We start from the raw sequence: 12,199 nt of genomic DNA on the forward strand, positions 1-12,199 counted from the left end.
GACTCATCTGAGCGGCTCAACTAACAAACTGACTGACCATCTGTCTTCTTTCGAAAAATGTCTCTTCTGATCCTCTGCCCATTTTTCATTCAGATTATTTTTTTGTTATTGAGTTGTATGTACAATGTGTTGTTCTTGAACTATATTCATCTCTAAAAAGTTTCATGTGAGCTTACATATATAATCCTCCTTTTTAAATTTTTTTTTAGAGAAACATCTTGGTTTCTTTTCCTTAATGAAATTAAGGAACTACGAATGCATTCTAGATAATACATTGAATTTCTGCAACTATAACCTAAAACCCTAAGTTGATATTTATCTTGCCTTACTTTTTCAGGTGTGAAAATGAAACCAAATTCAAAACAGAAGAAGTATTTTGGGCTTACAATTTCTGCCCTACTCCATACTCCTGGACTGCACTTCTGGGCCTTATTTTATATCTTATTTTCTTCGCACCTGGTAAACAAAGACTCTGTTGTTGTTATTGTTATTTTAATTAAATTGTCTCTATTTAGAGAAGACAAGCTACTCTTAAATTCCTTACATGCTACTTTACTGAAATTCTTCATTTTGTACTTCTCAGGAATGGGACCAATGCCTTGGACTGTAAATTCTGAAATATATCCCCTTTGGGCAAGAAGCACAGGAAATGCATGTTCATCCGGAATAAATTGGATTTTCAATGTTCTGGTGTCACTGACATTTTTACACACAGCAGAGTATCTTACATACTATGGTAAGAGAATATAGTTTCATTTTTATTTTATACTCTTGTTTTCAGATTTGCTATCATTCGTGATTGAAAAACTAAATGGTTATATTTTTGCTATTATAAATATCTCTGTAAGGCTGTCTTATTCCCCAGAACCTTGGAAATGTTTCTGGGAAAAGATAAGAGGAACTGTCCTTAGCTTTCACCCACCCACTTACACTTCAAACCCAAACATCTCCCAGCTATCCCTCAGTTGGAAGTCTTCACAACAAGCCCTTTAGTTTAATGGAAAAAAAAAACATAAACAACAGAGAATTATAGAAAGATCCTGGAGTCTAGGGGTAATGCTTGAAAATGTCTCTTAACACGGATGGATTGTATCCAAGAGTAGAATCAAAGTAGGGTCAAAGTAGCTCCCCCAGATGTTGTGTGCTATGCCTTCCACTCTATCATATCTGCTATTCAGACCAAAGTATGTCAGGATCCACTGAGACCAGCACTTACCACTGCTGAAACTATAAATGTAGCAGAGGTGTTCATGTGAAATGTAGTGAGACCATAACTTGAAGAAAACAATCTTGAGAAGTGATTGAGTTAGGAAAAAACTTTGGGAAGCTACTTCAGGTTTACCTTTACTAAAATGAAAAGGTGTCTTTTTAGCAAGAGAATTACTTTATTGTCTGTATGAATTTATAGGTTGTTATTGGATTCTAAATGATGAAATAGGGGTTTTCATGCTAATCTCCTGAGCCTCTGTGATTATATACTGAATGTCTATTGCTTAGACCTCACCCCCCCCCCGCCCCCCGTTCACCCGTCCCCCCTTCATGGATCACATATCCTGGGGAAGGGGCTTGCATGACTCAATGAAGGTATGAGCCATAATGTACAGGGCCACCCAAGTTGGATGGTTCATGGTGAAGCGTTCTTAGAAAATGTGGTCCACTAGAGGAGGAGATGGCAAACCACTCCAGTAACCTTCCCTGGAGTACCCCATGTACAGTAAGTAAAGGCAAAAATATATGACACCAGAAGATGAGCCCACCAGGTCAGAAGGTGTCCAATATTCTGCTGGGGAAGAGCAGAGGACAATTACAAATAGCTCCAGAAAGAATGAAGAGGATGGGCCAAAGTGGAAACACTCAGTTGCAAATGTGTCTAGAGTGAAAGTAAAGTTTGATACTGTAAAGAACAATATTGCATAGGAACTTGGAATGTTAGATCCGTGAATCAAGATGAATTGGACATGGTCCCGAAGGAGATGGCAAGATTGAACATCAAAATCTTAGGAATCAGGGAACTAAAAGGTAAGAGAATGGGTGAATTTAACTCAGATGAGTATTATATCTGTTACTGTGGGCAAGAATCCTGTAGAAGAAATGGAGTAGCCCTCATAGTCAACAAAAGAGTCTGAAATGCAGTACTTGGGTTCAGGCTTAAAACACAACAGAATGATCTTGCTTTCTCTCCAAGGCAAACCACTGAACCTCTGAGTAATCCAATCCAAGTCTGTGTCCCAACCACTGATGCCAAAGAAGCTGAAGTTGATGCGAGTGGTAAAGAACCTGCCTGCCAATGCAAGAGACATAAGAGACTTGGGTTTGATCCCTGGGTCACAAAGATCCCCTGGAGGAGGAAGTGGCAACCCACTCCAGTATTCTTGCCTGGAAAATCCCATGGACAGTGGAGCCTGGCAGGCTATAGTCCATGCGGTTGTAAAGAGTTGGATATGACTGAAGCAACATAGCATGCACACATGCTTGCCCCAACCACTGAGGCCGAAGAAGCTGATGTTGATGGGTTCTATTAAGACCTACAAGACCTTCTAGAACTAACACCAAAAAAACATGTCCTTTTCATCTTAGGGGACTGTAATTTAAAAGTAGGAAATCAAGAGATACCTGGAATAACAGGCAAATTTTGCCTTGGAGTACAAAGTGAAGCAGGACAAAGGCTAATTTGTTAAGAGAACACACTGATTACATATAGTGAACACCCTTTTCCAACAAAACAAGAGACAACTCTACAAATGGACATCACTAGATGGTCAGTAACTAAATCAGATTGATTATGGTCTTTGCAGCCAAAGATGGAGAAGCTCTATACAGTCAGCAAAAACAAAGCTGGGAGCTGACTGTGGCTCAGATCATGAACTCCTTGTTGCCAAATTCATACTCATGAAGAAAGTAGGGAAAACCAATAGGCCATTCTGGTTTGACCTAAATCAAATCCCTTATGACTTATATACTGGAAGTGATGAATATTTTTAGCGGATTAGATCTGGTAGAAGAACTATGGGCAGAGGTCCATAGCATTGTATAGGAGGTGTTGACCAAAACCAACTGAAAGATAAAGGAATGCAAGAAGGCAAAGTGGCTGTCTAAGGAGGCTTTACAAATAGATAAGTAAAGAAGAGAAGTGAAAGGCAAAGGAGAAAAGGAAAGATATATTCAACTGAATGCAGAGTTCCAGAGAATAGCAAGGAGAGATAAGAAGGCCTTAAATGAACAATGCAAGGAGATAGAGCAAAACAATAGAATGGGAAAGACTAGAGATTCTCATCAAGAAAATTGGAGATATCAAGGGAACATTTCATGAAAGAATGGGCACGATAAAGGACAGGAACGTTAAGGACTTCAAAGAAGCAGAAGATATTAAGAAGAGGTGGCAAAAGTACAAAGAACTATACAAAAAAGTCTTAATGATCAGGATAAACTCTATGACTGGTCACTCACCTACAGTGAGACAAACTGGAGTGTGAGGCAAGAGGGCTTAGGGAACATTACTAGGAACAAAGCTAGTGGAGGTGATGGAATTCCAGCTGAGCAATTTAAAATCATAAAGGTGATGCTGTTAAAGTGCTGCACTCAGTATGTCAGCAAATTTGGAGAACTTAACAGTAGCCTCAGGACCAGAAAATGTCAGTTTTCACTCCAGTCCCAAAGAAGGGTAGTGCAAAAGAATGTTTAAATTACCATACAGTTGTGCTCCTTTTACATGCTAACAAGGTAGTGCTCAAAATCCTTTGAGCTAAGCATCAGCAAATCATTGAGAACTTCCAGATGTACAAGCTGGGTTTCAAAGAGGCAGAGGAACCAGAGATCAAATTGCCAGCATTTGTTGGATCATGGAGAAAGCAAAGAAGTTCCAGAAAAACATCCACTTCTGCTTCATTGACTATACTAAAGTCTTTGACTATGTGGATGACAACAAACTGCAGAAAATTCCTAGAGATGGGAATACCAGACCACCTTGCCTGTCTCTGAGAAGAGGTCAAGAAGCAACAATTAGAATTGGACATAGAACAACAAACTGGTTCAAATTTTTTGAAAAGAGTATTACAAGGCTGAATACTGTCACCCTGCTTATTTAACTTCTATGCAGAGTACACCATGCAAAATGCACATGAATGAACATTGGGCTGGATGAAGCACAAGTTGGGGTCAAGATTGCTGGGAAAAATATTAACAACCTCAGATATGCAGATGATACTACCCTTATGGCAGAAAGCAAAGAGGAACTAAAGAGCCTCTTGATGAAGGTGAAAGAGGAGAGTCAAAAGACTGACTTGAAACTCAACATTCAAAAATCTAAGATCATAGCATCCAGTCCCATCACTTCATGGCAAATAGAAGGGGGAAAAGTGGAAGCAGTGACAGATTTTATTTTCTTGGGCTCCAAAATCACTGGGGATGGTGACTGCAGTCATGAAATTCAGACACTTGACCCTGGAAGGAAAGCTATGATGAACCTAGACAGCTTATTAAAGAATAGAGACCTCACTTTGCCAACAAAGGTCCATATAGAGAAAGCCATGATTTTTCCAGTAATCATGTATGGATATGAGAGTTGGACCATAAAGAAGACTGAGTGATGAAAAATTGATGCTTTTGAATTGTGATGGTGGAGAAGAGTCTTGAGAGTCCCTTGGATTTCAAGAGATCAAACCAGTCAATGCTAAAGGAAATCAACCCTGAATATTCATTGGAAGGACTGATGCTAAAGCTGAAGCTCCAGTACGTTGGCCACCTGATGTAAAGAGCCAACTCATTGAAGAAGATGCTGATGTGGGGAAAGATTGAAGGCAAATGAGGAAAGGCGCAGCAGAGCATGAGATTATTAGATAGCATCACTGACTCAGTGGACATGAATTAACGCAAACTGTGGGGGATATTGGAGAACCGAGGAGCCTGATGTGTTACAGTCCCTGAGGTCCCTAGTCGGACAGGAGTTAGCAACTGAACAACAAGTGCTTAGATCACTCTCAGATCCTCTCCCCCATTCCTCACTGCACCTCACCTCATCTCACCTCATCCCATATTCTGGCTACTTATAATTTCTTTTTGTAAGAACAAACTTATTTGTCCGTTCCTCTATCTACCCTCTCACTGCTGGACCTTGACTTTAGGCCAGGATTATACTTTAGTCACCAATATATTCCCCATGCCTTCCAGGGAATCCTATTAAGCACTCAGAAGTGTTTGTCAAATGAATAAATACATAGTTAAACTTTTAAATGAATGATGAATATGTGGAAACATCATATGTCTCTTCCTCCTCTCTTATGAACATTATGATTTGCTGTTTAGTTTTATTTAAAACTATTTCTCTGATGCTTTTTTCTAATCTTTATGAAACTCCTCTCTCTCCCAAACACAATTTAAAACATTTAGAAATATTTGTTTTCTTGGAAAGGAAAGGCACTGGCATTTTAAACTGGATATATATTTAGTATGTTCAGCTTTATCCCATTTGGCAATTAGAATGTTTCACATAAATTTGTAAGCTTATCTTCCTAACAGCATAAATATAAACACAATAAATATTTACCCGTATTTTCTGGTCCTGGAGAATACTGAAATATTTAAATATGGACTTATTTCTTGAGAAAGCATTTTTAATAGAAAGTCATAGACAAAATAATAAAAGTCTACGTGGTAAGACTTTTGATAGCAAAGCTCCTCTTCTTGAATCAGTTCTGTTAGGAAAACATGAGGCCACAGAAGTAAAATTGAAATAGGGCATAGCCAGGCTTCTTTCAAAAATATCTCAGTAGAAGCAGCTTTTTATTTTGCATTAAGCCAGACTTCTTTCTTGTCAGCACACTGTCCATTAGGTTTTCACTAGGGGAACAATATCTCAGCTCAGGTTAGAGTTTTTCTGTTTATTGCTCTATATTTTAACCTAGAGGTTACTGATTGATGTAAGCTATATGTTTATATTCCTGACAACAGATAGGCACCATAATGATGTATTTCTCTGGAAATATTCATGTCTTCTTTTACTTTTTTATTGTTTCATAAGACCTCAAGTCTTGATTCCTTACTAAACTATACTGCCTAGAAGGGTCTGGGCCCCATTCAGTATTATTACTAAAAATTATCATTAAAATGTCAGCAGTATATCACTTTATTTATAGCACATGTGACTAAATAGATCCCTTGTTGAGCATTATTAAAGTGTCTGTTTTGAATCTTTAATTCTTCATTTTGTATAATTCAATTAAATATCTATTTTAATCTGAAGCTTAATATAAGGACTCTAATAAGATTTATTTCCTTTAGAATAAAATTGTACTGTTTAACAATACTAACAGATTTGCTACAGACATCTTTTTCATTTTCATCCTAAAGGGACATAATTAAGAAAATGAGTTACATAATTGACTTGCCCATTACACGAAGCAGGTAACAGCCTCCCAGGCCTGCCTGCACTTCTGTTGGCTTAACCACAGGTCGCACCTGTGAAGCCTATATACACAGTTGCAGCATTTGCTGTCTTTAGATTATTCAGATTTTTATAGCTGTATCTTGATTTTTAATAGAATTTTCTTTATGTTCTTTAGCTTTGGGAATCTTGTTCACATACACACAAGAAATTGTATGGCTTTTAAGAATGTCAGTAATCCATCTAATTGCTTTTAACTGTAAGAGTTTACTATGAAGATTTGATTTGTTACTTCCAATCATGCCATTGTACTTAAATTGTGAAAGATGATGAATATTTTCTAAATATTATACTTTATAAAGGCAGACTATATTTACTCCATCAGATATTTTAGAGGTTAGCATCCCAGTTTAGTCTAAAATGTTTTATCATCTGCACCTATTGTTTTCTTACCTCCACAGTTTTGCTTATCTGTATTCAGAATACAAGACTTCACCTCTGTCATTTTTTTTCCTCAAAATTCCACATCCTCTAAGAGCCAGCTTGTCATAGCACCCCTTAGATGAAAACATTCTTGATTTATTAGCCATGCTGATCTTACTAGTCACTATTCTTCCCTAGTCATTTAGTGTAATTTGATAATGTCTATCACTTTTTTGGGCAACTAACATCCAAAATTCTTTCTAGTCTTTGCAGTTTATAGCAAGGAAGGATTTATTTTCCCTGTCAGATCAGGAAACTAAAATCAAGACAATTCAAGAAACTATACAAGGATTCAGCCTGTGTAACTTTTTGACTTTCAGACCCACAGTGTCTACAGAGCCTTCCTCTCACTGTAGCACTCTGATATGCATGCCAGATGACCTATTATTATTTTTTTATTTTTTATCAAGTATGATGTAAAAATATATAACTTGTAGTATAATGTAGACCAAACTGAAATGAAGTAAAGGAGCCTTGTATTTGTAAATGGAATTTTATTTTTATTAAAGAAAAAATTTTATTTATATGGGTCCAGCTCCTTAAGAATTATATAGCTTCTGATGATTTAAGCCAACAAATTATGTCTTGATTTATATATAAATCAATCATTTTATATATATGTTTTAATATCTCATAGTTTACCTCTGCTTCCCTTTTATTTTATCATGGCTGCTCATTCAATAGAGCAGATTCTTTGTGGTAGCCAGTTCAGCAGCATTTTCCTCTGTAGTTTTACTTGAGTCTTCCCAAGAAGTATTTCTATAGATAGTACTGAAATGGTTACTTCTAGGCCTGTCTTAAAGAAAATAGTTTTAATACTGTCTTTCCACATTCTGTAGTGACAACAAACTGAGAAATATTTTTCAGTTCTTTAACTGCTATACTTTTCGGCTTCAAGCTTGACTTTCAAATATATAGTCATGGTGTCTGGTTTAGGCCTTTATTTCAAATCTCCTACCCAATGTATTCCATCTGGCTGTCAACAAGAGAATATTCATTCTCTAAACTCTCCAATGAATCAGCACTGTGCTAGGAACCCAGAGACAAGCCATAGACTCTGGGCTTGAGGAGACGACTTTTGCTGGTCTCCTCCTCAAGCATACCATTACCACCTCTCCTATACCTGGTCCTACTGGGCTGTAAAACTTACAGAATTACAATTTAAACCATAAATTTAAATAGGAACTGATAAATCATCTTATTTTACTTAATGAGGAAACTGAGGTCCAAGGAGGAGGTTAAATGACTGTCTAGAATTCACATGTTGTTTTTGATGCTAAGTTGCTCAGTCATGTTTGACTCTTTGTGACCTCATGGACTGCAGCATGCCAGGCTTCCCTGTCCTTCACCACCTCCCAGAACATGCTCAAACTCTTGTCCATTGAGTAGGTGATGCCATACAATCATCTCATCTTCTGTCATCCCCTTCTCCTCCTGCCTTTTATCTTTCCCAACATCAGGGTCTTTTCTAATGAGTCATCTCTTTGCATCAGGTGGTCAAACCATTGGAGTTACAGCTTCAGCATTAGTCCTTCCAATAAATATTCAGGGTTGATTGCCTTTAGGATTGACTAATTTGATCTCAATAGTCTTATCCAACACCACAGTTCAAAAGCATCAATTCTTTGGCGCTCAGCCTTCTATATGGTCCAACTCTCACATCCATACATGACTACTGGAAAAACCATAGCTTTGACTAGATGAACCTTTGTCAACAGATTAGTGTCTCTGCTTTTTAATATGCTGCCTAGGTTGGTCATAGCTTCTCTTCGAAGGAGCAAGCGTCTTTTAATTTCATGGATTCAGTCACCACCAGCAGTGATTTTGGAGCCCAAGAAAGTAAAGTCTGTCACTGTTTCCATTGTTTCCCCATCTATTTGCCATGAAGTGATGGGACCGGATGCCATGATCTTAGTTTCTTAAATGTTAAGTTTGAAGCTAGCTTTTTCACTCTCCTCTTTCACCTTAATCAAGAAGGTGTTAGTTCTAGAAGGTCTTGTAGATCTACACAGAACCATTCAACTTCAGCTCCTTCAGCATTTGTGGTTGAGGCATAGACTTGGATTAATGTGATATTGAATGGTTTGCCTTGGAAAGGAACTGATATCATTCTATTGTTTTTGAGATTGCATCCAAGTACTGCAGATGACACCACTCTTATGGCAGAAAGTGAAGAGGAGTAAAAAACCTCTTGATGAAAGTGAAAGAGAATGAAAAAGTTGGCTTAAAGCTCAACATTCAGAAAACAAAGATCATGGCATCCGGTCCCATCACTTCATGGGAAATAGATGGGGAAACAGTGGAAACAGTGTCAGACTTTATTTTTGGGGGCTCCAAAATCACTGCAGATGGTGATTGCAGCCATGAAATTAAAAGACACTTACTCCTTGGAAGAAAAGTTATGACCAACCTAGATAGTATATTCAAAAGCAGAGACATTACTTTGCCGACTAAGGTCCATCTAGTCAAGGCTATGGTTTTTCCTGTGGTCATGTATGGATATGAGAGTTGGACTGTGAAGAAGGCTGAGCGCCGAAGAATTGATGCTTTTGAACTGTGGTTTTGGAGAAGACTCTTGAGAGTCCCTTGGACTGCAAGGAGATCCAACCAGTCCATTCTGAAGGAGATCAACCCTGGGATTTCTTTGGAAGGAATGATGCTAAAAGCTGAAGCTCCAATAGTTTGGCCACCTCATGCAAAGAGTTGACTCACTGGAAAAGACTCTGATGCTGGGAGGGATTGGGGGCAGGAGGAGAAGGGGATGACCGAGGATGAGATGGCTGGATGGCATCACGAACTCGATGGACATGAGTCTGAGTGAACTCCTTGAGATGGTGATGGACAGGGAGGCCTGGTGTGCTGCGATTCATGGGGTTGCAAAGAGTCGGACATGACTGGGCGACTGAACTGAACTGAACTGCATTTCAGACTCTTGTTGACCGTGATGGCTACTCCATTTCTTCTAAGGGATTCTTGCCCACAGTAGTGGATATAATAATCATCTGAATTAAATCCATCCATTCCTGTCCATTTTAGTTCACTGATTCCTATAATGTCAATGTTTACTCTTGCCATCTCCTGTTTGACCACTTCCTATTTGCCTTTATTCATGGACCAACATTCTAGGTTCCTATGCAACATTGCTCTTTACAGCATCAGAATTTACTTTCACCACCTGATACATCTACAACTGGGTATTGTTTCCCCTTTCACTCAGCCTCTTTATTTCTTCTGGAGCCATTTCTCAACTTTCTCCAGTAGCATACTGGACAGCTACTGAGTTCATCTTTCATTGTCATACCTTTCGCCTTTTCATACTGTTCATGGGGTTCTTTAAGGCAAGAATACTGAAGTGGTTTGTGATTCCCTTTTCCAGTGGACCACGTTTTGTCAGAACTCTCCACCATGACCCATTCATCTTGGGTGGCCCTATGCAGCATGATACATAGTTCCATTGAGTTAGAATGTAGCCCACCAGGTTCCTCTGTCCATCGAGTTTTCCTGGCAAGAATACTGGAGCAATGTGCCATTTCCTCCTCCAGAGGATCTTCCTGACCCAGGGTCTGAACCCACATCTTGCTTCTCCTCCATTGGCAGGAGGATTCTTTACCACTGAGAAGCCCCAAGTGCTATGGACACACATACAAAAATGGACTGTAGGAGCCTCAGAGAAGGAATGGGACACTAGTTAGGAGACTCTAACAGTACTGCAGGTAAAGAGGAAGGCTTTTAAATCAGAGATGTCTAGAAATGGTAAAAAGTGGTCATCTTTGGATTGTATGTGAAGGTAGATCCAACAGGATTTTCTAAGAGTGGACATTGGGTGGGAGAGTAAGAGAAAACTCTGTTGACTCCTAAACTTTGAGCTTTGATTCAAGAAATCAGCAGTGTCATCAATGAATGTGGTTCTGGAAACACTACACTCAAGATAAATGAGAAGAAAATTTCTTCCTGAAAGTGCCTCCAGTCTAGTGGCTAACACAAATATATTCACATAATTATAATGCTACTTTGTTATTATATACCACTTTGCCTCAGCAAAGTGTTGTCAAAGCACAATTCTAATTAGGGAAGTGAGGACAGATTTCAAAGCAGAAGTTATTCTGAGCCTGGGCTATCATTCTTCTTGAGTTTGGTATTACATAACTTGAATTTAGAAAGACAAACTGTATTATATTCACATAATTAAAACAATTAGAGTAAACCAAATAAACCAAGCTGTGAGCAAATTTTTGGTTCCATTTCAGACCACAGTCATGCATTATTAACCAGAAACAGAAGTTAAAATCAAGTCCCCTTTCCAATGTAAGCCTTTACATATATAGTATTTTCCATTGCAGGAGCCTTCTTCCTTTATGCTGGATTCGCTTCGATGGGTCTCCTTTTCATCTACGGCTGTCTTCCTGAGACCAAAGGGAAAAAATTAGAGGAAATTGAATCACTCTTTGACAACAGGCTATGTACATGTGGTGCTTCAGATTCTGATGAAGGGAGATATATTGAATATATTCGGGTAAAGGGAAGTAACTACCATCTTTCTGACAACGATGCTTCTGATGTGGAATAATTATCAGCTGCTTATATATTTAGTCATTTAAACAAACTTGGGAGAGAAGAACAGCAATTGGTGACCTCACTGCCCTGCTTTTAATCTGGTTCTTTCCACAGTCTAGTTTTGAATGACTTCATATCCTAGAATATTTGATTCCAAGGAAGATACCATCACAATGACACTTTTTTCACATACAGAGGTGTAAAAAATTTACAGAGATTTTAAACTAATAATTATTGAACAAATGTGTGTAATTCCTTCCTGAGATAGTTTAAAATGAATATTGTACCCAGTGACTTCAGTGATATCCTTTTTTCCTAAGACTATGTATAATTATTAGTGGCAATTGAGTCAGTGCTAATCCAGCCAAATCATATATGTATGATATACTTATGACAAAGGAGGTTAAAATATGGTCCAAAGGTATTTTCTGTCAAAGCACAGTCTGTTGGCCCTAATTTTTCCTAAGGATGAGGCACTTATCTGTGATCAGCTATTAGAAAAAAATTCCATTTAAGCTTTCATCAACAAATTCAAAAGTGTCTCCTACAAGGGCACAGCTGTCCTATATCCTTTGTATTCTACATTTTCGTTTCTCTCTCCAATTCAAATCTTGAAAATTCTTCAGCAGCTGACTCTGTACAGAATCTTTTGAACATTATAAAAAGCAGGTCTTTTTAGGTTTATTTTCCTACATATTTTTTGCATCAGTTAAGAAGTATACATTTGCACAGATTAGCTAGCAAGTTTTGATAAGTATATTTTATTGCTAGAAAGAAAGAAAA

The 12,199-nt window shown here is 38.1% G+C and overlaps 1 protein-coding gene across 1 annotated transcript in view; it reads left to right on the forward strand.

Moving 5' to 3' along the window:
• SLC2A13 (solute carrier family 2 member 13) overlaps positions 1-11,429 on the forward strand; it is a 521,832-nt gene extending 510,403 nt beyond the window's left edge. The window contains exons 8-10 of the mRNA XM_052640217.1: positions 338-459; positions 584-736; positions 11,203-11,429. Coding sequence (XP_052496177.1) covers positions 338-459; positions 584-736; positions 11,203-11,429 — 502 coding nt within the window. The remainder of the gene's footprint in view (positions 1-337; positions 460-583; positions 737-11,202) is intronic.
• The last annotated feature ends 770 nt before the right edge of the window (positions 11,430-12,199 follow it).

This window comes from Budorcas taxicolor, chromosome 5, assembly GCF_023091745.1.
Source record: "Budorcas taxicolor isolate Tak-1 chromosome 5, Takin1.1, whole genome shotgun sequence".
In the NCBI taxonomy this organism is placed as follows: domain Eukaryota; kingdom Metazoa; phylum Chordata; class Mammalia; order Artiodactyla; family Bovidae; genus Budorcas; species Budorcas taxicolor.